Source organism: Coccidioides posadasii, chromosome 3, assembly GCF_018416015.2.
Source record: "Coccidioides posadasii str. Silveira chromosome 3, complete sequence".
NCBI lineage: Eukaryota > Fungi > Ascomycota > Eurotiomycetes > Onygenales > Onygenaceae > Coccidioides > Coccidioides posadasii.
Genome location: NC_089409.1, coordinates 3,639,343 through 3,663,241, shown reverse-complemented (window position 1 = coordinate 3,663,241; position 23,899 = coordinate 3,639,343). Strand labels below are relative to the sequence as shown.

The window sequence follows — 23,899 nt, the reverse complement described above, 5'->3', positions numbered from 1 at the left end:
ATCGCTGGTGACCTGGACGAGGCTGCAACCGTTGAACCGCGATGCTCACTGCTGCTGAACGAGGGCGGGATGCACCGCCGGCCACCGTTCCCGACTGCGCGTCGGCTCGGCGGTCTGGGACTGTCGGGAACGGTCGCTGAGTCAGTCGTCGGAAAGCCTCCAACTTGGAGCTACATACCCACCACGTGGGGGCAAACCGGTTTGCAAATGCGTGCCGGAAAAAAAAAGCAATTCTCGGTGGCTTGCTGGTCCGGTGTCAAATTTCGCTAAGGCTACCACTGGTATTCGGTGGAAGACGAGGGGATGGCTGCGGAGTCCTTGCTGCCGTGGAGTTGATTACGCGCCAAAGGATCGTTAAATTTTTCAATTGATCTTAAAATGCCCAGCGTAGTTCCTCATCAATTGCTGCGAATTCCACACCTGACTGACCCTTCCACTTCTCTTTCATGCCGACTCGAGTGTGCAACCGAATAAGTGGTCTGTCGATCATGCAGCCAATGCCGAATAAAGATGAAGTTTGCAAAGTATGTTTGGCCCGTGTCAACCACGATCAAAGCACAATTGGGCTGATCTTCTTGATAATAGGGAGCTGGAACAAGAACTGGTCCCAGAATGGCGGGCCAAATACCTGGACTATAAGGTACGCATGGGGAGAAATTCTTCGATGATACTTCTGGGGGGCTAATTTCGAGTTCTCTGTCGTAGCTAGGTAAGAAAAAGATCAAAGCCATTGCCCGTGCGCTCCGGGCTCTCGAACAGGCGCCCCGGACTCCAGGTCGTCGTGGTTTTATACTCTCTGGAAATGATTCTCATACGCCTCGCATCGGGCGCCCTGGTCGCCTTCAGCTTGTCTCGTATCGTGGAACGCAGTCGAAAGGTCCCTCCGATAACTGTAGAAGTAATGAGGAGGGCGACGCGCAACAGATTACCAGTTATTTCCAGCCTCATGTTGCGGTCCTACCCGAAACACGGCCGCTGAAGAGCCCTACTTCGCGGTTTGCAGACCACACTGCCGGTTATGGCAGCATTGTGACTCCAAAATCCAATGCTACTCGGTCAACTGGCCTTCCATCTCTGGAGCTTCCGGACCCCGCCCTAGATCCCAATGAGACAAGTTTTCCTTCCTGTAGTCAAATGTTCAGCGGAGGTTCCCTGAGCTCTGGTGAAAACCCCACTGCAGGGCGGGGCCGGGGTCAAAACGGCAATATTCCTCCCAGCATACTTCCGGGGCCGAGAAATGTGTTCAGACCCAGGAGCGGTTCTCTTCCTGTTCGACCTCGCGCCCGGAAAGGTTCATTCTTGCAGCGTATATTTACGTCGATGGACCATGAATCTCCGGCTGCGGATCCACCCGCAGAAGCGTTCTTTGAGCTGAGGAATAGGGAAAACGAGTTTTTCTATTTTCTGGACTCGGAGCTCGCTAAAATAGAGTCTTTCTATAGAGTGAAAGAGGAAGAGGCCACGGATAGACTTGGAATGCTTAAGCAACAGCTTCATGTGATGCGTGACATGAGACTCGAGGAGCTAAGGACCAAGGCCAGGTCACGACACCAGCGAAAGTCCACCGGCACCGCAAATAATGACAACAATGACTCGAGTGCCGCGGCGAGATGGAAGAAACCGCTGAGCAGATCATTAACTACCTCGTCTAAATTTGCCAAAATCTCAAAGGAAATGGATGAGTTACCTACACCTGGATCCACTCTACACAGATCTCATGGGCCCGAGGGCTATAGGGACTTTGTTCGCAGTCAGGAGCGCGATGTCCCATATAGATCAGCCAAAGGAAAGCTCAAAGTGGCTTTGCTCGAGTTCTACCGGGGACTGGAATTATTGAAAGCATATGCATACTTAAATCGAAAAGCCTTTAGGAAAATGAACAAGAAATATGACAAGGTAACTAATGCGCGGCCAACTGGGAGATATATGTCCGAAAAGGTCAATAAGGCTTGGTTTGTCCAAAGCGATCTTGTCGAGAACCACCTCGTAGCAGTCGAGGACTTGTATACTCGATATTTTGAGCGTGGCAACCGGAAGGTTGCTGTCACCAAACTTCGTGGCAAGACCAGAAGGTCACAGGATTACTCTCCCAACTCCTTCAGAAACGGACTCTTGTTCTCTGCCGGGCTAGTATTCGGCATCCAAGGGTTGGTCCATGCTGTTGGACACCTCTTTAATAATGACGACGACGATGATGATTTTGATGACATACGTGTTCGAACAAGCTATCTACTTCAGGTATTCCCTTCCCGCAACCCCGGTTGGCAACGTTCCTATGCTAACTGGTGTTGTAGATCTACGGTGGATATACTCTGATCTTACTTCATTTTATATTCTTTTGTCTAAATTGCAGAATCTGGACGCTTTCAAAGATCAACTATGTTTTCGTGTTTGAATATGATACCCGACACGTTTTAGATTGGCGTCAGCTTGCGGAGGTAAGGGACTTCCTAACGGCTCAATCCGTGGAATACTATTTGCTGGCGGACCTACTAACGTCGGCAGATACCTTGCTTCCTTGTCTGTTTATTAGGCTTGGTCATTTGGTTAAATTTCGGCTGGGTTAATGAAATGTATATTTATTGGCCAATCGTCTTAATTGGATTGACCATCATCATCCTCTTCATACCGGCACCTATACTTTACCATCGCAGCCGGAGATGGTGGGCTTATTCTAATGTAAGCATGCATGCAGGTTCCCCGGTTCGTTCTGTGCAATCGAAACTAACGCTGTACTTACAGTGGCGCCTGATGCTAGCCGGCTTGTACCCCGTGGAATTTCGAGATTTCTTTCTCGGAGACATGTATTGTTCGCAAACATATGCTATGGGCGTAAGTAGATCCCCTTTTCGATTTAGCACATGCTCGAGCTAACGGTTCAAAGAATCTGGCATTATTCTTGTGTTTATATTCTGCCGGCTGGTCCGATCCTGCCCACTGCAACTCCTCTCATTCTCGGGCGATGGGATTCCTGACAACGGTTCCATCCATATGGCGTGCATTGCAGTGTCTTCGACGTTATCGAGATACCAGGAATTGGTTTCCGCACATCGTCAATCTTGGCAAATATTCGTTTTCTATTATGTACTACATGACCCTGAGCCTGTACCGGGTCAATAAAGTCGAAAGTCTTCGCGCCACTTTCATAGCGTTTGCCCTTGTGAACGCCATATATTCCTCCATTTGGGACGTTGCCATGGACTGGAGCCTTGGAAATCCGTTTTCAAAAAATCCGCTTTTACGAGACTTCCTTGGGTTCCGAAAACGTTGGATATACTACGCAGCGATGGTCGTCGATCCAATTCTTCGATTCAACTGGATCTTCTACGCCATATTCACACATGATCTCCAGCATTCTGCAATCCTCAGCTTCATCGTCTCTTTGTCTGAGGTTTGTCGGAGAGGAATATGGTCTATTCTTCGCGTTGAAAACGAACACTGCACAAACGTTTGCCGATTTAGAGCATCTAGAGACGTCCCGTTACCCTATGATATACCTACGCAAGCGTCCGTTGAGCACATGCAACAACCGAATGCAGCCCAACAACGGGTTGACGGATCCCCCATTGCTCGTGTACCGTCCACCAGGCCAGCCACAGGCACCGACGTTGAGCGTCTGGGCGCTGATGGACTCACCGGTGTGCGGCGCCGCCGTGGATCGCACCGTTCCGAAATGCACGTGCCAAGTGGAACGCTCGCGCGCATGGGATCGATACTAGCGAATGCCCACGCGGAAGATTTTGAACGGAGAAAGAGGCCCGGTGTCGTTGGCCGCGCGCTCGATCACGATGCGGAGCAGGTTCCGGCAGATGAAACGGGCCGTGGTCCAGACGTGCATCGGAGGGATAGTAGTACGGATGAGGAGGAAGAAGAGGATGAGGAGAGTGTGAGTGTGGAGAATGACATCAACGCCCTAGATGATCCGTGTCGTACGAGCATGCGAAGCGGAAGTATGTTTGACGACGACGACGATGATGATAATGGAGGGTTGAGGAATTAAGGTTTGGATTCGATCCCCTCTCCTGGTTTTTTTTCGTTCCAAACCGTTTGGGTGTGGTTGTGGTTTCTCTTGACGCTGGCTGCGCGTTCTGCAAAGCCTTGAGACTTCAATAAATGCATTATTTGAAAGTCCTCCTGAAGCCTGGAGGCCATCGAATGTACATAGAGACGATATCTATAGAGATACACTGCTTGACGAATAATGTATGTAATTAATGTCCGTACCGATGCAGTTGATAACTGGAATAATTAGTAATTATACATCGGACATTGTGCTGCTTACATCTTCCCCCGGGGGGTTCCTGCCTTGCTCGGTGAAGGGTGGATGGATTCAGCCTCCCTAAAGAGGGGGTTTAACTGCCATCCAATGGGTGGTGCTTGCTAAACTCAGAGCTTCATGCACATCATACAACTACACTCGGCAGGTGCCCTGATCTCGGTTGTTCAGCAAGCCCCCTCCCCCCTTCCCCTCTCGTTTGCATGCGACTGATTATACCTTCTTGCTTGGGGTCTGGAGGTCTGGACTGAGATGTGGCTTGTTGCAACACCCGCTCAACCGGGTAAGAGAGCCGGATTTGGCTCGGTTGTTGCTTGAGCTCTACCTAGTCGATGCATATCCAAAGAAACTGGAATATTCCAATGAGGTCTGTCACTGGTTGCGTCTGATTTCAAACATCCCCTTCCATTTGGGCGACCCAACGATTTCCACCGAAGGGCGGGGGAGACATGGGAGCATGATCCACGCTGTCCATCTGGTCTATTCGTGCATGCTCTATGGATCCATCGTAACCAAAAACTACACAGCTACCTAGGTACCTCGACAAAAGATGGGAAGTCACTCTAGATCAACATAGGGTGTCACAGTCTGTGATGTATATAGGAGACAAAAAGCCCTTAGCTAAAAATAATTCATACCCGGCGAAAAGAAAGAAAACACGATAAGCATACTGCAGACTGAGGAGAAGGCAAAAAAAAAAAAAAAAGAAACGCAGCCAAAGAAAACCCCACGCCCGACGTGATCCACCTATTCATCTCCAATTACACCAGGACTTGCAAGCCCGTTGATTTCGTCACATATAATTAGATGGTGAAGGCATCCTTGATCTCACTGTAGATAGCACCAAGCTGGCTGGCGGTATTTTGGCCAAGTTTCTCGATCTTCTCGGTCAACTGTGCCGCCTTGTTGCCAGGACGGGTGGCTTCATAGCCGCCTTGTTGGATGATTGCGGTGTAGTTGGACGAGCCGCCGCCGTTCCAGGCGAGAATCTAGATTGAAAAAAGTTAGAAAATCTGATCCACTCACAACGATGAGGCTTTGGAGGAAAACTTACGTTGGGAGTGTCCGCTGGGATGTCAGTAAGAGCGTTCTTGGTGGCGATGGCGATCATGTCCTTCTTCAGCTTGGCAGGGCTGATGGGCGAGACAGCGAAGGCGGAATCCTGCTCCGGCTGAAGAGAGAGGAAGTATGCCAGAAGACCAGCAACATGGGGTGATGCCATGGAGGTACCAGAGATCGTGTTGACTGCATATTTGCTTCCAATCCAGGTAGAAAGGATGTTCAAGCCGGGAGCGAAGATGTCAGTGCACTTCCCATAGTTAGAGAAGTACGCACGCTCATCGGCAAGGGTGGACGCGCCAACAGTGACAGCCTTCTCGGCAGCAGCGGGAGAGTAGTTGCAAGCGTCGGCATTGTCATTTCCAGCGGCGACGGCGAAGTGAATACCCGCATCAACAGCAGCATTGACAGCCAAGTCAAGTGTGAAGGACTTGCCGCCTCCCAAACTCATGTTGGCAGCGCTGCCCTTGAACGCTTTGTTACCTTTCTTTCGGGCCTCAACCATCTTGCTAAGATGGGCACCTGCAGCCCATTCAACTCCCTTGACGACGTCAGACATGGTTCCAGATCCATTGGATCTCAGAACCTTGACTGCGTAAACGTTTGCTTTCTTGGCAACGCCATACTTCTTACCAGCAACTGTACCGGAGCAGTGAGTTCCGTGACCATTGCCGTCAACATCATCATCACCGGTGGGGATGGTTTTTCCCCAGTGAGCACGGCCTTCAAAATCCACGTGCTCGATGTTGGTACCGGTATCGATCACGTAGACATCGACGCCCTCGCCGCCATTTGCGGCGTACAGGTATTTGTTAAAGGTGCCCATGGTTAAGCTATCGCGGTGGGAAACTCGAGCCAAGCCCCATGGGGCGTTGTTCTCGGTCACAGGCTCATCCCAGGCATGGACTTCAGAGTCCTTCTCAATGTATTGGACCTAAAAAGGAGTATACCTGTCAGTACGATGGTAGATGGTGGGAGGACTGTGGCCAAGCTTACATCTGGGTGTCTTCGAACTTGCTCGATGACTTCCTCATCGAAGTGTCCGGAATAGCCCATTATCGACCCGGCAATGTCATAGGTGTGCTTGAGGCCATCGAAGGCGTCGTTCTTGAAGGGAAACTGGTTGCGTTTTCTGAGGGATCTCTTGGCCATGACAGTAGTATGAAGGTCCTGGACCCAAACTTGGTGTGCCGCGGCCGATGCTGGAGACACATTCTTCTTGAAAACAACAATGTATGAATCAGGAACCTCCTTTGAGTTGTGGGAAGAGAGGATCGGAGCAGCATCCCTGTGGATGGTGTCAACCAAAATGGGGGACGGAGCCGCCAGGAGCGGCAGCAACGAGAGGGAGAGAACGCCCTTCATCTTGCAGGGAGAAAGGAAGGTGAATCTAAAGGCAAAAGACCGTTCACAGGAAGAACATGCAATGGAAACGACGGAGAGATGGGGGTGGTCGATGGATGAAGATAAATCTGGGGAGGAGGAGGAGGAGGAGGTTGGAAGTCGGGTTGGAAGAGAGGTTGGAGGCAGCTCTGGGGTGACTGGGAGTCGGAAACACAGGGCGGTGGATGATGCAACGCGGGTTACTCAGCACTTGCATCAGGTGGCACCATTATGTCATCGTGTGGTGTGGCGGTGATTGGCTGGGGCAAGCTACCCGTCTCTCATGATTCGCAACGGCCATTCCCCATGCGGCTAGACACCCGTACCGCCACCTCCCCATTGGACGCCTCGTGGGCCAGGCTGTTGCCCCCAACACTTTACCAGTTAACTGTTTCTCCGCACGGCTTGGAGAACACTCGGGCGTCGCCTCCTCTCGGGGAGCATCATCCCCAATCTCACACGATCCAGATGTACACAAACCGATCTTTTCTTTTTTACAAAATATATACGGAGTATATATATATGTATATGTATAGTTAGTTATTTATTTGATTTTATTTTGATGTTTATTTTAAATTTTGTCTCAGTCTGCCCTGTGGTCGTTTGTCGTCGCTCATTAACCTTCTCTCGCATGCTGATCTCACCATCTCCCCATGTAGGCACCCATCTAACCGCAATTCCGATGATGGCAGATGCACCTTGAACGTGAGCTACACGGGAAGACCCGAGCTTCAGGGATTCAAGGCATTTTGTTGGACATCTCCTGAGAGAGAAACCGGGGTCCGGGGGTGTCTTGGCTCCGCTCTCTGTGTATCGAGCCACAGGCTCAAGCTCGATCGAATCGGCTTCCATTGCCCAATACTTCCCAGGTACGGAGTGTAGCGTCATATCTTCTGAACTAGGCCACTGGGTTCCATCCTCAAGGTCCTCCGTCCGTATTTTGTGCAGAATACGGTCCAGAAAACGACTTAGAGTATATTCCGTGCCTTGGCGGGATCTATCCTTTCATTGAAGCGCTTGAAAAATTCGTCATTGACTATGTATGTACTCTGGACTCCGTGCGGAGTACGGAGTACAGTCCACGCAATTGGGTGCATGGGTGCGATGCATCATTTCTGTTGTGCATCCGCGGCTGCCTCCCGCCAAATGCTTCCTCATCGTGAGACAAATCCCTTAGCTATGTACGGAGTATGTAGAATAGGTATCCAGAAAGTTATATGCGGTAGCACCAGGTGGAATTTGGGGGGAAGGCCGATATTGCGAGCTTTCTGTCCAGCATCAAGGTTACTTGCAGCAATAATGAGAGACCAGAGATCCAATAACAGTGGTTGACTGCAACCCCAAGTCTTCCACTGTGGGAAGCTAGTCAAGCCAAAAGAATAAGAGATCTGCGGTCTGTCCTTTCAGAGGTTTCAACGTGAAATCAGCAGAAACCGCTCGAGTGTTTTGCTGTGTGTACTCCCTACGGAGTGTATCTATCTGCCTTTGGAAGTGGGTTTTGGCCCACTGAGCGTGAGTTAAGTTAAAAGTCGTAAAAGCAGGACATAACTGGTTAATCAAGTCGCAACACGCAGTCCAGTCTAGCCTGTCCTCCCAAGGGGGTGATTATGTATCAGGAACAGAATCATCCCTGTTCTGCTGGTGTGACTTCATTGCCGGTTCTCGCTGGGGCGGTCCAGGAGCGGGCGAAATAAACATTTGGTGCACGTGAGCTGACCGGTAAGCCCGCCTTGCCAGCTACTCCGTACGGAGTACGCGTGCGAGAAAGAGACGCAGGCCGGGTCGCCCACTCTAAACGCACCCCTTGTTCAGTCAGCAGATTTAAGATTTTGCATTCAAGCAGCTTATTTGCATCTTATTACCCGGTGATATTCAGTGAATCCTCTTTCCGATGATAGGAGTGGATTGTTGCGTTCCGAGAGCTTCACAATCATAATAGCCTTCCTCGGGGCTCCTCACGCCTGAGGCAGAATTCCCTCTTCGTGGGGATGATCGCAACACGTCTGATGGTGATCTCTCGCGGTGGATAACCAGTACTGGGACTGCAAACCCCTCGTAGAGACAATGAGCAGCGTGCTCTTACGTCCCAGGCGGCAATCGTCACCGGCAGCGACCGAACGCTTGACCTCGAAGCTACGCCCCGCAATCGATGCGTTGGCTGGTTCTATACGCGACTCCTTGTGCCTTGATGATGCATTGGCAGCTACAGAAAGCATTATTTGCCTCCGGCACGCGTTCCTCGACGATGCTCAACCCCTCGAAGCGAGAGACGCGTTCCGCCACCTCCGAGGGTTCCAAGTGCTCCTCGACTTACTTGAGCATTTGGCCCACTTATACGAACCCAAAGCTTTCGATCCACAGCAGCGTAGGGCCGTCCTGGCTCTAGTGAAGGAGGTAATAGGTGTTCTTGGGGAAACCTTGAAAGACCACCATGGTAATAAACGTTACTTTGCACGAAGAGTTCATGGAAGTGGAGAGCCTTCCTTCGAGCAAATATTGTCAAGCCTTTCTGGCAAGTTGGAGGAGAATACCGACGGAGACAAGGATCTCGAAGTTGAACAATTCTATGGCGGGCTCCTTGCTGCTGGGCTGGGCCAACAGACTGTTTCGGGCCTATTCACGTCATTGAGAAAGAAGTTTGACAATGACATAGAGGTCCTGCCCGCTGCGATCAAAGAGGCCATAGAGGATGCCATAGGATCCTCGGAGGTCGTGGAGAACCCGGAGTTTTTCGGGCCTCTTCTTCAACTTTGGCTCGAACAGTCCTTGGAGCTTTCTAAATACCCAATCCAACGCTTGGTTGTCCCAGCCTGTCTTGGGCGTCTTGCCGCGCAGTCTTCTCGGAATCGCCTTGCTCTTCATTCTACTGGAATGCTAACTTCCCTCTCAGGTCTCATTACCAACTCAAACCGTAACAGGGAAGAATTAGCGCTGTATTACGAGTTGGCTGTCGTCCTGAGCTCAGAAGGCTTCGACAATCTTGACGATGCGGCGGAGCTTTATCGCAAGGCCCACGGTTCCGTGGAGGCCTCTAGGTTCCTTCTGGCAACTATTAAATCGTCAAAAGAACCTCCTTTGGTTCAATTTGACATGTCATCCCACGGTTACTCATCAATTGAATTGCCTACTCTTGGGAGGCCGTTCCCACCTATCGCATCGGCTGGCTACACACTTACTGTTTGGGCTCGATTTGATACTTTCGATCCTAAAGTCCACACCACTATCTTCGGAGCCTTTGATGCAACCCAGACATGCTTTTTGCTTGCATACCTGGAGAAGGACACCCGTAACTTGATTCTTCAAACTTCCATCACCGGTAGTCGCCCAAGTGTCCGTTTTAAATCCACGGTGTTCTCCCCTGGTGTCTGGTATCATATCTGCATTGTGCACAAAAGACCTAGGCCAATATCATCTTCGCGAGCATTACTGTTCATAAACGGGGAGCTCGTAGAGCAGCTGAAAGCAGACTATCCTCAGGTGCCTGCGAGTCGTTCAGGCCAGAAACAAGCTCGTATCCAAGCTTTCTTAGGCACCCCACAGGACCTAGCCCTAAGGGTAGGGAAAGGCCTGTCGGCATCCAGCTGGTCTTTAGCTTCAGCCGTATTGTTCGAGGAGGCGTTTACGGACGATATTATTTCTGTCCTATGCCAACTAGGCCCTAGGTATTACGGAAACTTCCAAGATTGCTTGGGCTCGTTTCAGACATATCGAGCTTCCGCAACATTGAATTTGCGCAATGAGAACTTTCATCCTGGAAAGGAGGAACACTCCGATATCGTGGCTGTAATACGCCAGAAGGCTAGTATTTTGATACCAGAGAATTCCATTTTACTGAACATTTCTCCCACCGCTGTTCTTGATGGCGACGCCAGCAATATTGATGAGTCGCAGCTGGTGAAATCATTATCGAGGAACCCAGCTAGACACCTTAACCATTTCCTGAAAGCCGGAGGGAACTCTGTTGCCATCAATAGAGCCGTTCCCGCCATAAATAGAGCGTTAACTGAGCCCCAGGGCGTTGCCATTCTCACCGGGAATCCTGTGCTGTCCCTCCCACAGTCACTGGACGATGCTGCCTGGCGCATTGGCGGCTGCGCCGCCGTCCACCTTAATATGATCGAGGCTGCCACTACTCCTGAGCATCTCCGGTTAGCCGTAGAGATTTTGTTAGAGTCAGTGCAGGATAGCTGGCGGAATAGCGAAGCCATGGAAAAAGAAAACGGTTATGGAATTCTTGGTATACTGTTGAGAGAAAAACTTGGAATTACAGCTGCCATCCCGAATGCGCCAATAAAGGTTGCATCCGTCTGTTCAAATTTGCAAGAAAGAAATGAGCTTGCGATGGAGCTGTTGATTCTGATTCTAAAATTTGTGGGATACGATTTCAACAATCCGAAGAAATCTATTATTATTAACCCGTTGGCATATCGAGTGCTGCTGGTTGATTTAGACATATGGCGCCTTGGGGATCTCCCCCTATTGGAGGTTTACTACTCTCAGTTTCGTACTTTTTGCATTGAAAGTCATCACCATCGCTTCAACGCTAAGAGGCTATCGCGGATGCGTAAGAAATACCCAAACTCTGCTACACCTCCCTGGGGGAGTACTAACCATCTGTAGGTGTAATCAAAAGATTACTGGATTCTTTGAAAGATGGAATTTTCACAGCCGATAATATAAAGCTGTTTATACCTGCATTCAGCTGCCTGACGACCTGTTGCATGATGGCCGAGATACTGCGCTCAATCGCGCTCTTCATCACATATTCTGTCCATAACCCGAAACCGCCGAGCAGGTTGCAGAACAAGAAGAGCACGGCAAGCATTACCAGACAATTCCGACGAGCCACTGCCCCTCAATTCCAGGGAAGAATGGCTGTTTATATATCTAAAGAACAGATAGGTGTGGAGCTCCTGCGGACATTCGCGGACATTTTCTGTGCTTCTGAAAATACCGCCAATATCCAAAAGTTTGCCAGGACGGTAACGAACAAGGTATGTACTTTTGTCATTCATACTCAACAAGTCCTAGGGGGATATCTAATTGAGATCCAGTGGCTTCTATATCTGATTTCCGAGGACAATGCAGACGTGGTCATTCAGGCAACAAGAATCCTTGCGAGGCTACTCACTGTCCATGGGTCGAGCTATACGAGAAAGTTCGACAAATCCGGTGGCTTCGTAATACTTCGACATTGTTTAAAGCGGTGGTGGAGTTTACCCGCCCTATGGCTGTTCTGCTTTGCAGTTTTGTTCGGCCAAGATGTGAAAAGCATTGATATGGAACAGGGATTCGACCGCGCAGCGTTTACAGCCTTACTCGAGAATTCAGAAAAGGCGAAAGTCGCATGCCCGGAGGTCTTTCCAGTTATCACTGGGATGCTTCAAAGTGCACTAAAGTCATTTATTTTGGAGACACGTGCCGTTGAACGCCCAGAAGAGAGTGATGATGAACTCTGGCTTGGAGGATCGGGTCGAAGAGAGAAGTCGAATTCGATCTCTGGTTGGTTGTCCGCTCAAAGTACCATATCCCTTGTTAACTGCGGTAAAATTTTGCTTATTTACATTTAGAGGCAACTAACGGAAGAGAAGGTTTACACGAAGACTTGTTAGAAAACGTCGTCCATTTTTTGGCCAATATACACACCAAATGCTCAGACTTCCGGGACTTTGCGGCAACGTCAAACTATGTCGATGAGCTGCTCCTTGTCTTGTTTCCCGTCGTAGTCGGCTCTGACGCGGTTAATGCGAGCGTGGAATTGAACTCACGCAATTCGAGCCTCACATTTGGGAGCGACAGTGTGGTTATCCAGCCACTTTCTAATGCTCGACCAGTTCTTCGTACCAGCACGGTTGAGCGCTGTGGTGGTGAGGAAGGGGGAGACAGTTTCCGGCGAGGGTCGTCTTTCATCCTAGTTTCATCCGACAAGGCTAAATACAACCCGTCCTCCGCGCGTTTGCGACATGTTGTAGAGCCAAAGGCCGACGTAGCAAGTACTGTGCCAGCGCATTCAGTTGTTCAGGAATTGCTCGATTTGGTCGTTTCTGTCTTAATGGACCAATTGTTGACTCGTAAAGAGTTCTCTGGCCTGTCGATATTCCTGAAGATGCCTCCCGGGTTCATAGAGCATCAGGTTTACTTCGAGTCCTGGTTACAACGCAACATCTTGCTCCAGATTGAAAGCAATGTTTTGCTAAACCGAAAGGCACTGTTGGAACCGCGAGTTTTAAACAATCTTGCAAGGCTATTGACCCAGGTTGCAGATGCTATTTACGAAGGCTGGTTTATAGACGGAGCTACAGTGACTCTAGATTTCGCGGGCCCGATTTTGGAATACCTCCAAAAGAGCGAAGTGGCATCTTTGAAAAGCATCCGACTTTGCAGTCAAACAATTGGCAATATACGATCTATCGTCTTCCGTACGGTCTTGCTGAGGCTATCGGAAACTGAAGATGCGGCAGCCCTTTCCTTTCTAAAACGTCTTACTTACTGGCAAACAGTGCTGCTGGGTTCTGAGGAAACGCAGGCGGAACATTTGCAGCTGATGTGCTACCTTTTGTACTCCAAAATAGTCACAGAAGAAGAAGACGTCCGACTGCAGGCTGCAGGTCTATGGCGAATCATCATGGTCCAGAAACCGACAGAAACTTTGGCTATGTTGAGTCAAACCAGTTCATCCCTCCATAAACGACTATCTACCGGATTTCAAAAGCTTGTCGCCATGGACAATAGCAGTTTCCTTCGATGGATAGATGACCAACGAGATGATCTTGACTGCTTCTTCTTCGGCACATTGTCGAAAGTATGGGAGAACTTTGTGAGGCAGGAAAATAACAAGACGGATGACACTGCTAGAAATCGATTGTCAAAGAGAAAAGAGAAGTTGAAGCAGTGGAGCCAGACCGATGAAGCGAATGAGGAGATTATCCGTAGACACGATGTTACCTTTGGGCATTGGACTTCAAACATCTCGCTTTCGGAGAAACTCAAACATCAAAGATATGCTCAAGACCAGCAAGACGACTTTACTTTCTTGCTCTCCATTTTTTCTCGCGTTTACCGGAATCTCCGCCGCGAAAATGGCCTTCTCGCAGACCGCAGCGAAACTAAATGGCGTCTAGACCAAACGGAAGGTCGGAGCAGGATGCGTCAGCGGATTATTCCCGACGATACAGTTGGTAAACAGGATTATCAGCCCAAACGAAGGGCGACAGAGTCTCATCCATCAAAATCAGATACCCGGCCACGCTCCAACACAGATAGTGATGGCGTTTCTATCACTCCCTCCGAAATTGCAGCTGAGGGGCTTGAAGAAGGTTCTTTCGTGGATGATAATGGTGATGGGGCGGGAATGGATGATAGCTTTGAGATCATCGAGGAGCCCAAGGACGGCGAGGAAGATTATGAAGATAAGAATCGGAAGGTGATGAGAAGCCTCCATCGCGGAGACCAAGTGCAACATGTGTGCAATATTTCTAGAATTGTTGGCCTAGAAGCGTGCGAAGGCCTTCTAATTCTTGGGAAGGATAGCATCTACATCATGGATAACTACTTCCAGCGCCCGGATGGGGAGATTGTCAACGTCTGGCAGGCCCCGCGTGAGGAGCGCGATCCTTACGTGCGCATGATCTCGGGTCGAGAGTCAAGTGAGCGAAAGTACAACAATGGTGAGCATGAAACCAGAAGCTGGAAATGGCTTGACGTGGTTAGTGTCTCGAAACGTCGTTTCTTGTTCCGAGATGTGGCTCTTGAGATATTTTTCACGGATGGTCGCAGCTTTTTGATAACCTTGATCTCGCCGCCTGCTCGAAACGAACTGCATACCTGGCTCATTTCCCGAGCACCGCAGACCCAAGCAGCCAGCAACTCATCACAAGCTGACGATTCCTGGAGGTTCGAAGCCCTGCGAAGTCAAGAAACCAAGCCACAGTTTTTTGGATCTAAGCTTGTCAACGTGTTTGGTCAAGGAGGCTTGCACCCTGCAACCCGCAAGTGGTTAAAAGGAGAGATGTCGAATTTTCATTATTTGATGCTAGTTAACACATTAGCCGGGCGGACTTTCAATGATTTGACCCAGTATCCTGTTTTCCCTTGGGTGCTCGCGGATTATACGAGCGAAGAACTGGATCTCACAAACCCGAAGACATTTCGAGATCTTTCCAAGCCGATGGGATGTCAGACCCCCGAAAGAGAAGCTGGCTTCAGAAGCAGATATCAGTCGTTTGCCGAGATGGGCGATCATAACGCTCCTCCTTTCCACTACGGAACACACTATTCCTCCGCAATGATAGTATGCTCCTATCTGATACGACTCCAGCCATTTGTCAAATCTTTCCTTCTACTGCAGGGTGGAACGTTCGATCATGCTGATAGATTGTTCTACTCCGTCCCCAAGGCGTGGGATTCGGCGTCAACCTCAAACATGACAGATGTGAGAGAATTGACACCGGAATTCTTCTATTTGCCAGAGTTCCTTCTTAATTCAAATAAGTACGACTTTGGCTTGCGACAGAATATGACCCAAGCCATAGATTCTGTGGAATTGCCACCCTGGGCTAAAGGAGATCCAAAAATTTTCATCGCAAAGCATCGTGAAGCCCTTGAGAGCCCGTATGTGAGCCGAAATCTCCATCGATGGATCGATCTTATCTTCGGTTTTAAGCAAAAGGGCGAAGCTGCACTGGAAGCCGTCAATGTGTTCCATCACCTATCCTATCAGGGAGCCAGGGATCTTGATAGTATTGACGACCCGCTTGAGAGGCTGGCTACCATCGGCATCATTCATAATTTTGGACAGACCCCGCATCAAGTGTTTAATAAGCCACATCCTCAGCGAGAAGAAGTGCATCACAAGCTTAATCAGTTAGACATTGCAGCAGAGGGCCTTACTCGGCTTCCGTTTGCGCTTTTAGGTATGGCAATAATCTCTTTATCCCTAGTTGCATCGTCTAACGGCCCTTGCAGATACCCAGGAACGAGTTGCATCTCTCTCCTTTTCCGTAAAACATGATAGATTGTTATGTGCGGCTGCTTTCAGGTTAAACATCCCACCGAACTATGACAAATACATGGAATGGGGTTTCTCGGATAACAGTGTCCGCTTCTACGCGTCAGACACTAGAAGGGTGTGTTAAAACTACGCTACCACCATGGAATCGTACTGACGCTTTTCAATTCTTAGCTTGTCGGCCACTTTGAACATCTTCATATTGGACAATTGTCATGCGCACTTTTTGCTGATTCGCAAACCCTCATTACGTCTGGTGTCGATTGTGTTATATCAGTATGGTCGTATACGACGACGACGAAGTCGGTTGAATTGCATCCAAAAGCTTCGTTATTTGGACATCGAACGCCTGTGGCATTGCTGGCGGTGGCTCGGTCTTTCAGCACTATTTTGTCAAGCTCAAAAGATGGTAGATTAATGCTGTGGGATCTTAATCGACTAGAGTTTGTACGAGAGCTACCAGCTGGAGAACCTGTTGATGTGAGTTCCGATCTAATGCCCCCTGATTGATTAGCACTGTTCCTAACAGGTAAGAAGCACGCTCGGATAAATGATGCCACCGGAAATATCATGGTCTGCCGTGGTAGTCGTGTAAGTCTCTACACGCTTAACGGAGCGCTGCTACTCGAGCAAGTGGTCTGTGATCAAAACGAGGATTGCATTCTCTCGTGTGCTTTTTACGAAGGAGTCAGCAACGAATGGCTGGAGCGGGAGCTGATTTTTACGGGCCACCGTCGTGGACTTGTTAACGTGAGTCTGCATCACTCGGAACGCAGCCTTTTCCCCTTGTTAAGAGTTGCTATTGATGTCTAAGCGCATCACAGGTTTGGAGCAAGACCATCCGAAACGGTCGATTCGAGTTGGATTTGATCCGTCAACTCCATCATGTCGATCAGGTCCGGGGAGACGGTGCAGTGTCTTCTACTGGTATAACGTACATTCTACCGCTAGCCCAGGCTGTGTATACAGGCGATGAGGCCGGGAGTGTGGTGAGTATTTTATCCAACGCTCGTTGATACCCACCATGTGTGTACTGACTATTTTCTTACAACAGTATGAATGGACTTGTGTTCAGCGACGTTGAAGGATTTTTTTTTTTTTTTTTTTGTTTTTTTTCTTATTTTGGCATGTTTTATGATTATACTGATGAAGGGAATGATTCACTTTCTTTGTTAGAAATGCTCTTACAGCGCGATGAAGGCTAAAGGGGCACTTTTTTATTAGGCGTTCAAAAATAGACTGGACAAGGGCGTGACATGGATGGGCTTGATTCCAAGTGAGATTATGCTGGTATGGATATTCTGTAGACGTATATGTATCTATTGTCATCTCTGTTGTATCTAGCACATTCGTCACACGTGGAGGGTTTCAGACCCGAGCAAGGTTTGGAATAGCGGTGCCGGTCGCTGCAACCTCATTGCCGGCAGACTCCGAATCGGCGACCATTTCTAACTCTATTATAAAAATATGATGGAAGCATTTAATATTGGTATTGCGTGTTTGGGAGTCACGTAGGGCACTCCCGAAAGAGAGGTGAATGGACAAAGGACTGATATCATAGCTGGGGGCTGCAGCTGTTGGTATGGATTGCTAAGCAGCAATATGTAAATCCGGGCATTGAATTGGGTGATTCCGTGGGGCGTCCAGGCTTGGAGGTCACTTGCTGTAGTCCCGCATACTAAGGAAACGGGTTGGGTACCTGGAAGTACCTCTGTCAGAGAGTGGTTTCAATGGATTTTCCCGGTGAATGCCCCCCACCATTTAAGTTCGCTGGTGGGATGTCTTGCAGGGTGGGATGTGAAGTCAAAAGTACTGCATGCCGATGCAAACTGTAAATGTCAATGAATGGACGACAGCAGCCGTCTGGGTCTTGTTGAGCTTGAAAAGCAACTTGGAATTTGGAACCCCGCCACGTTAAGTACGAAAAGGTCGGTAGCTCATCCCGACTTTTATAACTCTGACCTTTTTTCATCTTCAACCTTCTTTCGCCATCAGACCCTTTTCGCCTTCAGATACCCCAGATTTGAGCACTCTTTTTCGCTGAGACTGTTCGCAGATTGACAGCTGTCGAGTCTTGATTTGAATTGAATACCTTCCTTCGATTACCTCTTACAATTTGCAAATATGAGTTCCGCTCTCGATCAGTTGAAAGCTTCCGGCACCGTTAGTGATTTCCCTTCGCCTCGTCGGAATTGATCGATCATTTCCGGCCTTACCCTTCAATCCATCGTCTTATTTGAAGGTTACCTTTGCTGACGCCTTGCTTCTAACAATGATGATAGACCGTGGTGTGCGATTCTGGTGACTTTGCAAGTATGCCACCCACCCACCCAACGAGTGCACCGTGACGCTGGCCCAACCGAGATAGCTAACAATTTGGTGCAACAGCCATCGGAAAGTATAAGCCACAGGATGCCACGACCAACCCTTCCCTGATCCTTGCCGCCTCCAAGAAGCCAGAGTATGCCAAACTGATAGACAATGCCATCCAGTATGGCAAGCAGCACGTACGTGGGGACACTCCTTTCCTTTTTTTTTCGGTTGTGGTCAGAGTATGGGTAGCTGATGAGTGCCGCGATTCTAGAGCAGCAACCTCGAAGATCAGGTTGACTCTGCACTTGACCGGCTCTTAGTTGAATTCGGCAAAGAGATTCTGCAGATCATCCCCGGCAAGGTCTCAACGGAAGTTGATGCCCACTACTCCTTCGACACCAAGGCATCTGTTGACAAGGCCCTTCACATCATCGAGGTACGTCGCAAGGGCTGATGACGAAATGACTTGCGTACCTTGCATGGAGCTGACGAACGTCCTTTTTAGCTTTATAAATCTGTCGGCGTTCCAAAGGAGCGTGTATTGATCAAGATCGCCTCCACATGGGAGGGTATCCAGGCCGCACACATCCTCCAATCGCAGCATGGCGTCAATGTGAACCTTACGTTGATGTTCTCTCTTGTACAAGCCATCGCTGCTGCTGAGGCTGGCACCTACCTCATCTCCCCCTTCGTTGGTCGTATCTTGGATTGGTACAAGGCTGCCACGAAGAAGGAATATGCTTCTCACGAGGATCCCGGCGTCCAGAGCGTCCAGAGCATCTTCAACTACTACAAGAAACATGGTTATAAGACCATTGTCATGGGCGCCTCGTTCAGAAACACCGGTGAGATCACAGAACTCGCAGGCTGCGATTATTTGACCATCTCGGTACGTGTTCCTTAAGCTATTATTTTCTGTTGCTATCGTTGCAGCTGGCGTCAACCCGGTCCTAACAACGAGATTTTTTTTTTTTTTTTTTTTTAGCCAAATCTCCTTGAGGAGCTGTACAACTCCACCGCCGCTGTGCCCAAGAAGCTCGATGCGGCGGGGGCGGCCAAGCTTGACATCCCCAAGCGCAGCTACTTGAACAACGAGGCCCTCTTCCGCTTCGATTTCAACGAAGAGCAGATGGCCGTGGAGAAGCTTCGCGAGGGTATCTCCAAATTTGCGGCGGACGCAGTCACCCTCAAGAACATCTTGCGGGAGAAGATCCAGGCGGCATAATTTCCGTCACCACCGATGAAAAGGAAGATAAAGCAGGTCTTTTTGGAGGTTAATAGACTGCATGGCTATCTGTAGTTAGCATTAGCTCCCAGATTGAATTGACTATGGGTTTGACGGCCAGCATCTGCAGCTTTTCGAGATCTTTCAACAGTAATACTCCCGACGAAACTTGGTGGTAGGTACCTAGTTATAAGGCTCATTGTTTCTTTTTGTAGAAGCATATGGCTTTATCGAACAAAGAAAAAACTACGTAATAGAAGAGAAAGAGCATGCCTTCTTAGATGTAGAGATGGATTTTTTTTTAACATTCTGCTGGCTGATCAAGCCAAACTCCTCTTCTGGGGGAAATTCGCGTCCCTTCCCGGTTCCAATCCGTTCGACTTCATAGAGTTGTAATCTATTCTGAGTCTATATCACCATTCTCAATTAACAACACGGTTCAAAATCTGGGAATCTTTTCATCGACCATTGAACGCTCGTTCCCCACTTGTTGTCGAATAATCTCTGGGGAATATAGGCCTGGCACACGCTGAACTAGCATCGTTCTTCATCGACTATCGTGTTGGATACTAAAGAAAGAGATAAGATCCTTGACAATATCATGGACTTCCTCCATCCGCGACACGCTCCTGTTACAATGAATGCGGCATTTTATACCGACGAGGCTACCTTAAACGAGCCTAATTTTCACCCATGCTAGCGAACTGCATCTGAACACCTACTTGTTGAACCTGGAGGACCTTGCAGGGGAAGCGCTTAGCAGTCTGCTCCGTGGACGCTTCATCTTATGGTTGAGGATCCAGACTGCGTTGCCACTTTGTGGAGACGTGAAGAGTCTGCGGCACCGAAAGAAGGCGACGATGAGAATCCAACCATGAGGGGTGAATTTGAGGACATGCCTATGGCAAAAGAAAAACCAGGGGGCGCGCTTCCCTGCCCAATGCCGTCGACAGTGTTGCTGGGTTTGAAATTTATGTTTTGTGCATGACGGAAAAATTCAACCTGGCGCCCATCCTCCCAGGCTGGGTGGACGTGGGAAAATTTGTTTGGCTATGCAGGTAGGGCGGCTATTTCAGGACATTTTCACCTTATACTGGGGCAACCTCAAAGAGCGGCGGCAAGCAGATTAAAACCCTAGCTGGAAAGTTTGCCAGCCATGTTCCTGAAGGTGAATTCACGGCTGCGGAAATTCAGAACTATCTTCTACAGCATGGAAAGAATCCCCAAAAAGCTGTGTAAAGAACTGGGTGATGAAGGCACAGTGATTAAGAAGTCATATCGGTTGGGGAAGTAGAGGGGCTTCGGGCACAGTGCCCTACTTAACTGATTGAACAAAGTATGCTGGCTATCTAAAACTACCAAGTAACAAAATAACAATCCGCAGTAGCTCATCCTCCCATTGCTTCGATAGCTCTGTCAAAAGCCTTGATAATCGGCCCGTACAGAATCTCCGGGTCCTTGGGCGTGCCAGCGAAGATTGCGTTGTCACGTATTGGAAACAGGATCCCACGCAACTCCCTGCAAAGCGGTTTGAGGCATTCAAACTCAGGGGGAAATTCATTTGCCAAAACGAGCTCAAATACGTTGGTGTCAACCATACCATGCTTTGCAATAGCAATGTCCGTGTAACTTCCAGTGTACCACTGCGTGAGCTGGCTGTGTGTAGGTTGCCTCTTCAGATTGCCGGTGAACTCCCAGCCCCGGCGACCGCACTGCCAAATAAAAATGTAAAAGAATGACTCGAGATCATGCCGATAGGTATGGTCTATATTAAACAGCACCTCAATAGCCATGAACTCCATGGTGCCGGTGCGATAGCGTGAGCCACTTCGCCCGCTGCCAAGCTCCTTAGCAAGGTCCATGTCAATCAGCATTCCCGCGTGGCCAGTCTTCTTCGAATCAGTAATGATGATGTTGTTCTCAGAAATATCCCGATGAAGGATGTTTCCTTTGGAATACAGAGATCTGTGTGCTTTAATTGCATCGCGAAGCGCTTCTAAGAGTTCCGGAAGTGACTCATATTTGTATATCGGCCGGCCAGCAGGATAAATGACCAGACAGCGAAGAATACGGTTGTCATATGGGCCATCAGCGGGAGTGAGCAAACTGGCCCCCTGAGCATCTTCCACATCATATGTAACCTCATTCTGTAGTGGGTTCGATCGCCTGGATCGCTTTGATGGTTTGATATCGACATCAGCTGACTTGCGCTTCCTTAATGAAGTACGTTCACCAGTACTCTGTGCGATAGATAGGCCACGCAGCTCACCAAATGACTGGGAAAGGATGCTGGGCGGCTGAGACTGAGAGAAAGACTGCAAAAAGGACGACGCAACGCCGGAAGTACCACGGAAAGAATAGGGCTTCTTGAACACCAAGCCCGAGCGCATATCTTCCATACTGGTGACTGAGCAATGACTGACCAACCTGGCGATTCCCTCAACACCTTTCTGATTGGCGAGCCTGAGTAGATTGGCTTCAGGTTTCCGTCTATCAGATGTCCAGGAGAACTTGGTGACATGGTTCCAATCCTCAGAGTCTGGTGCCTTCGTGAGATAGCAAGCCGTTCCGCGGCAGACAATCGCCCGTTGATGCGTGAGGGGATCCGGCTTCAACTGCAGCCTCTTTGCCATTTCAGAGCCATCCTGCTTGATGTTTGTGAAGCGACGGTCGCCATCCCGTTCTGTGAAAGTATCCCGACCCAGTTCATCCTCATTCATCATTATATAGCCAGCGATCACCTGCACAAATCGTTTCGGCTTGTTGTGGATATCAAAGGGGCCTGGACTGTAGCATCCTAAGCGGTCAAATACCTAGGCCTCCATCTCTCGCCTACAGATTGTAAATGCGTGTACATAGCGGCGCGTTGGTTGACAGGCGAACACATCCCGGACATATCGGGCAATCTGGAGTAACGTACTTTTAACTCCGACTTCGGATGCCTTGAGCTCACCGATCACATCGATGTCTCTCCAATCATGTTTCACGCCTGAGGGTTCGGGCTCTCCAGTCTTTCGTTTGACAATAAGATCTGTCTGCCGCTTAGACTCAGCGCCAGTAAGCTCATTCGGTAGCTTTATCGTATAGTAGCGACGTTGCTCATTTGGGAGAAATTCATCCTGCAGTCGGAATATCCAGCCCACCACATCGTCCTGGGTAGGCGAGTTGAGTAGAGTAGACCATCTGCGATCAATGTATTCGTTCTTCACCAAGTCAAAGGCTTTCTGAGCACGATCCCCCCAGTCCTTTCCCTCAAAGTATTTTTCAAAGAATCCTTCCGCATCCCGATATATGCAGTCTTTGATTTCATCAAAGACCTTTGGGTCAACGTGCCGCCGACTCTGTTCGCTACCCTGCTGTGACGCGGAGGAATGCTTGATGGGCGTGCCTTCAGACGCGGGCGGAATGTTCGGTGGCGGTGACACTCTCGAGACCTCGCTAATAAGATCAAAAACAGCACTCCAGATGTCCAAGTCGGGTGCATCTCTGATGATGAGATTCACCAGCGGGCGGTAGTACGTGTAGTTGAAGTCGCCTGTTTGGACGCGCGTAAAGTGGCCCGCCAGGTCAGAGGCAATGCTTTGACTATTCACTTTCGACCGCATACGGTAAGCTGCCCTTGTTCCCATCAAGGTAGCCAGGAGATGCAATACCACGTCTTGGAGATCGTGTTCAGGTCCATCTTCAGCGCCGTCAACGGAACTGACCAGCGCATATGAACGCTCCACCTCCTGGAGTAACTCTCGTGCGCGGCCAAGAGAATCATTCAAGGGACAGTGCTTGATGACCTTGTGATCGTCTTCTGATAGAGACGCCATTTGCAAAAGGGGAGGGAAAGAGATCTGGCGACGTCTGAAATGTTGAAGAAGTCCAAGGTGAAGTTGGGGTGTCTAGTAGTCACGTGACTACGATGCAACGCGATGTGGCGACCGAAATGCCAAGCTTTTGTTCCTCATGTTAAAGCTTGGGCAGACGACGTCATCCGCAGGTGCTCCGAGGAGGATTTGGTAAGACGTAGGATCCTTCTAAGTTGCAGAGGGTTATTTGCAATGAATGGAGTGGCTTCCTCACTTTGCCTATCACCTTTCGCCAGACGGGTGAAATAAATAGCAAGAAAGATCGAGACTGCTTATCGAGGGATTCCGGCTGGCATCGGTGAGTGTTAGTAAAGAAACCTTGGGAACCCATGCACCTTGGAACCAGTTGTCATCCGAACATTGGAATAAAAACTGCCAGAACACAACGCTGGCGAGATTGGTTCTAATCAATAACAAGTCGCAAAAGAAATCCCCACCAAGTTGCTTGCGAGCGTTTCATCCTTTTCCTCCCGAACTTGCCTCTACTGTTGCAACAAATGGCAGCTGCTTTTCGACTCGGGCAACTTCTTAAGGGCCAGAAAGGGTCCTATACTCTGGGAAAGCAGTTCCAGGACAGTGTTTGGCTTGCAATGTAAAGTAGTCCCATCCCATTTAAGCAGCTCAGATACTGACAAGGAGTCAAGGACAGTACTATCAATAACAAACAAGTGATAATAAAAAGCATGCGTCACTTCCAACTGGAAAACAAGCAAGATGTTCTTAAACAATTTCAAGATCAGACATCTTATATTCAGTCATTACTTGATGAAATTGTCAAC

The 23,899-nt window shown here is 49.1% G+C and overlaps 5 protein-coding genes across 5 annotated transcripts; 3 read left to right on the top strand and 2 right to left on the bottom strand.

Annotated features, from left to right (window-relative positions):
* The first annotated feature begins 296 nt into the window (after nt 1-296).
* On the top strand, nt 297-4,117 carry D8B26_006105 (uncharacterized protein). Its single transcript, XM_066125088.1, has 7 exons — nt 297-524; nt 586-640; nt 706-2,238; nt 2,295-2,438; nt 2,506-2,679; nt 2,743-2,832; nt 2,885-4,117. The coding sequence occupies exons 1-7, from the start codon at nt 511-513 to the stop codon at nt 3,998-4,000; spliced, it is 3,126 nt and encodes a 1,041-aa protein (XP_065981169.1). The 5' UTR covers nt 297-510; the 3' UTR covers nt 4,001-4,117.
* Nucleotides 4,118-4,704: 587 nt separating this feature from the next.
* Nucleotides 4,705-6,862, bottom strand: SUB8 (serine protease). The gene is made up of 3 exons (XM_003069887.2): nt 6,332-6,862; nt 5,331-6,269; nt 4,705-5,265 (listed from the first exon to the last, which is right to left on the bottom strand). Exons 1-3 carry the CDS (start codon nt 6,698-6,700, stop codon nt 5,080-5,082), a joined length of 1,494 nt encoding a protein of 497 aa, XP_003069933.1. The 5' UTR covers nt 6,701-6,862; the 3' UTR covers nt 4,705-5,079.
* A 1,637-nt stretch (nt 6,863-8,499) lies between these two features.
* On the top strand, nt 8,500-17,202 carry D8B26_006103 (uncharacterized protein). Its single transcript, XM_066125087.1, has 9 exons — nt 8,500-11,282; nt 11,339-11,712; nt 11,773-12,238; nt 12,310-15,630; nt 15,683-15,843; nt 15,900-16,205; nt 16,263-16,475; nt 16,550-16,714; nt 16,780-17,202. Exons 1-9 carry the CDS (start codon nt 8,783-8,785, stop codon nt 16,807-16,809), a joined length of 7,536 nt encoding a protein of 2,511 aa, XP_065981168.1. The 5' UTR covers nt 8,500-8,782; the 3' UTR covers nt 16,810-17,202.
* Nucleotides 17,203-17,689: 487 nt separating this feature from the next.
* Nucleotides 17,690-19,392, top strand: TAL1 (sedoheptulose-7-phosphate:D-glyceraldehyde-3- phosphate transaldolase). The gene is made up of 6 exons (XM_003069889.2): nt 17,690-17,888; nt 18,008-18,038; nt 18,114-18,232; nt 18,310-18,474; nt 18,544-18,927; nt 19,024-19,392. Exons 1-6 carry the CDS (start codon nt 17,850-17,852, stop codon nt 19,261-19,263), a joined length of 978 nt encoding a protein of 325 aa, XP_003069935.2. The 5' UTR covers nt 17,690-17,849; the 3' UTR covers nt 19,264-19,392.
* Nucleotides 19,393-20,544: 1,152 nt separating this feature from the next.
* Nucleotides 20,545-23,081, bottom strand: D8B26_006101 (uncharacterized protein; the record flags this gene model as incomplete). Its single annotated transcript, XM_003069890.2, has 2 exons — nt 20,545-22,060; nt 22,184-23,081. 2 exons carry the CDS (start codon nt 23,079-23,081, stop codon nt 20,652-20,654), a joined length of 2,307 nt encoding a protein of 768 aa, XP_003069936.2. The 3' UTR covers nt 20,545-20,651.
* Between the last annotated feature and the right edge of the window lie 818 nt (nt 23,082-23,899).

What these genes read in the sequence shown, in the direction of transcription:
- D8B26_006105 (XM_066125088.1), top strand. An exon ending in GATGGTGGGCTTATTCTAAT is followed by an intron (nt 2,680 to 2,742) that starts GTAAGCATGCAT and finishes CTGTACTTACAG; the next exon opens with TGGCGCCTGATGCTAGCCGG. An exon ending in CGCAAACATATGCTATGGGC is followed by an intron (nt 2,833 to 2,884) that starts GTAAGTAGATCC and finishes AACGGTTCAAAG; the next exon opens with AATCTGGCATTATTCTTGTG.
- SUB8 (XM_003069887.2), bottom strand. Translation starts at nt 6,700, where the DNA reads ATGAAGGGCGTTCTCTCCCTCTCGTTGCTGCCGCTCCTGGCGGCTCCG. An exon ending in AAGTTCGAAGACACCCAGAT is followed by an intron (nt 6,270 to 6,331) that starts GTAAGCTTGGCC and finishes ACTCCTTTTTAG; the next exon opens with GTCCAATACATTGAGAAGGA. An exon ending in TCCCAGCGGACACTCCCAAC is followed by an intron (nt 5,266 to 5,330) that starts GTAAGTTTTCCT and finishes TTTTCAATCTAG; the next exon opens with ATTCTCGCCTGGAACGGCGG.
- D8B26_006103 (XM_066125087.1), top strand. Translation starts at nt 8,783, where the DNA reads ATGAGCAGCGTGCTCTTACGTCCCAGGCGGCAATCGTCACCGGCAGCG. An exon ending in CAGCTGGAGAACCTGTTGAT is followed by an intron (nt 16,206 to 16,262) that starts GTGAGTTCCGAT and finishes ACAGGTAAGAAG; the next exon opens with CACGCTCGGATAAATGATGC. An exon ending in ACCGTCGTGGACTTGTTAAC is followed by an intron (nt 16,476 to 16,549) that starts GTGAGTCTGCAT and finishes AGCGCATCACAG; the next exon opens with GTTTGGAGCAAGACCATCCG.
- TAL1 (XM_003069889.2), top strand. Translation starts at nt 17,850, where the DNA reads ATGAGTTCCGCTCTCGATCAGTTGAAAGCTTCCGGCACC. An exon ending in CGATTCTGGTGACTTTGCAA is followed by an intron (nt 18,039 to 18,113) that starts GTATGCCACCCA and finishes TTGGTGCAACAG; the next exon opens with CCATCGGAAAGTATAAGCCA. An exon ending in AGGCCCTTCACATCATCGAG is followed by an intron (nt 18,475 to 18,543) that starts GTACGTCGCAAG and finishes CGTCCTTTTTAG; the next exon opens with CTTTATAAATCTGTCGGCGT.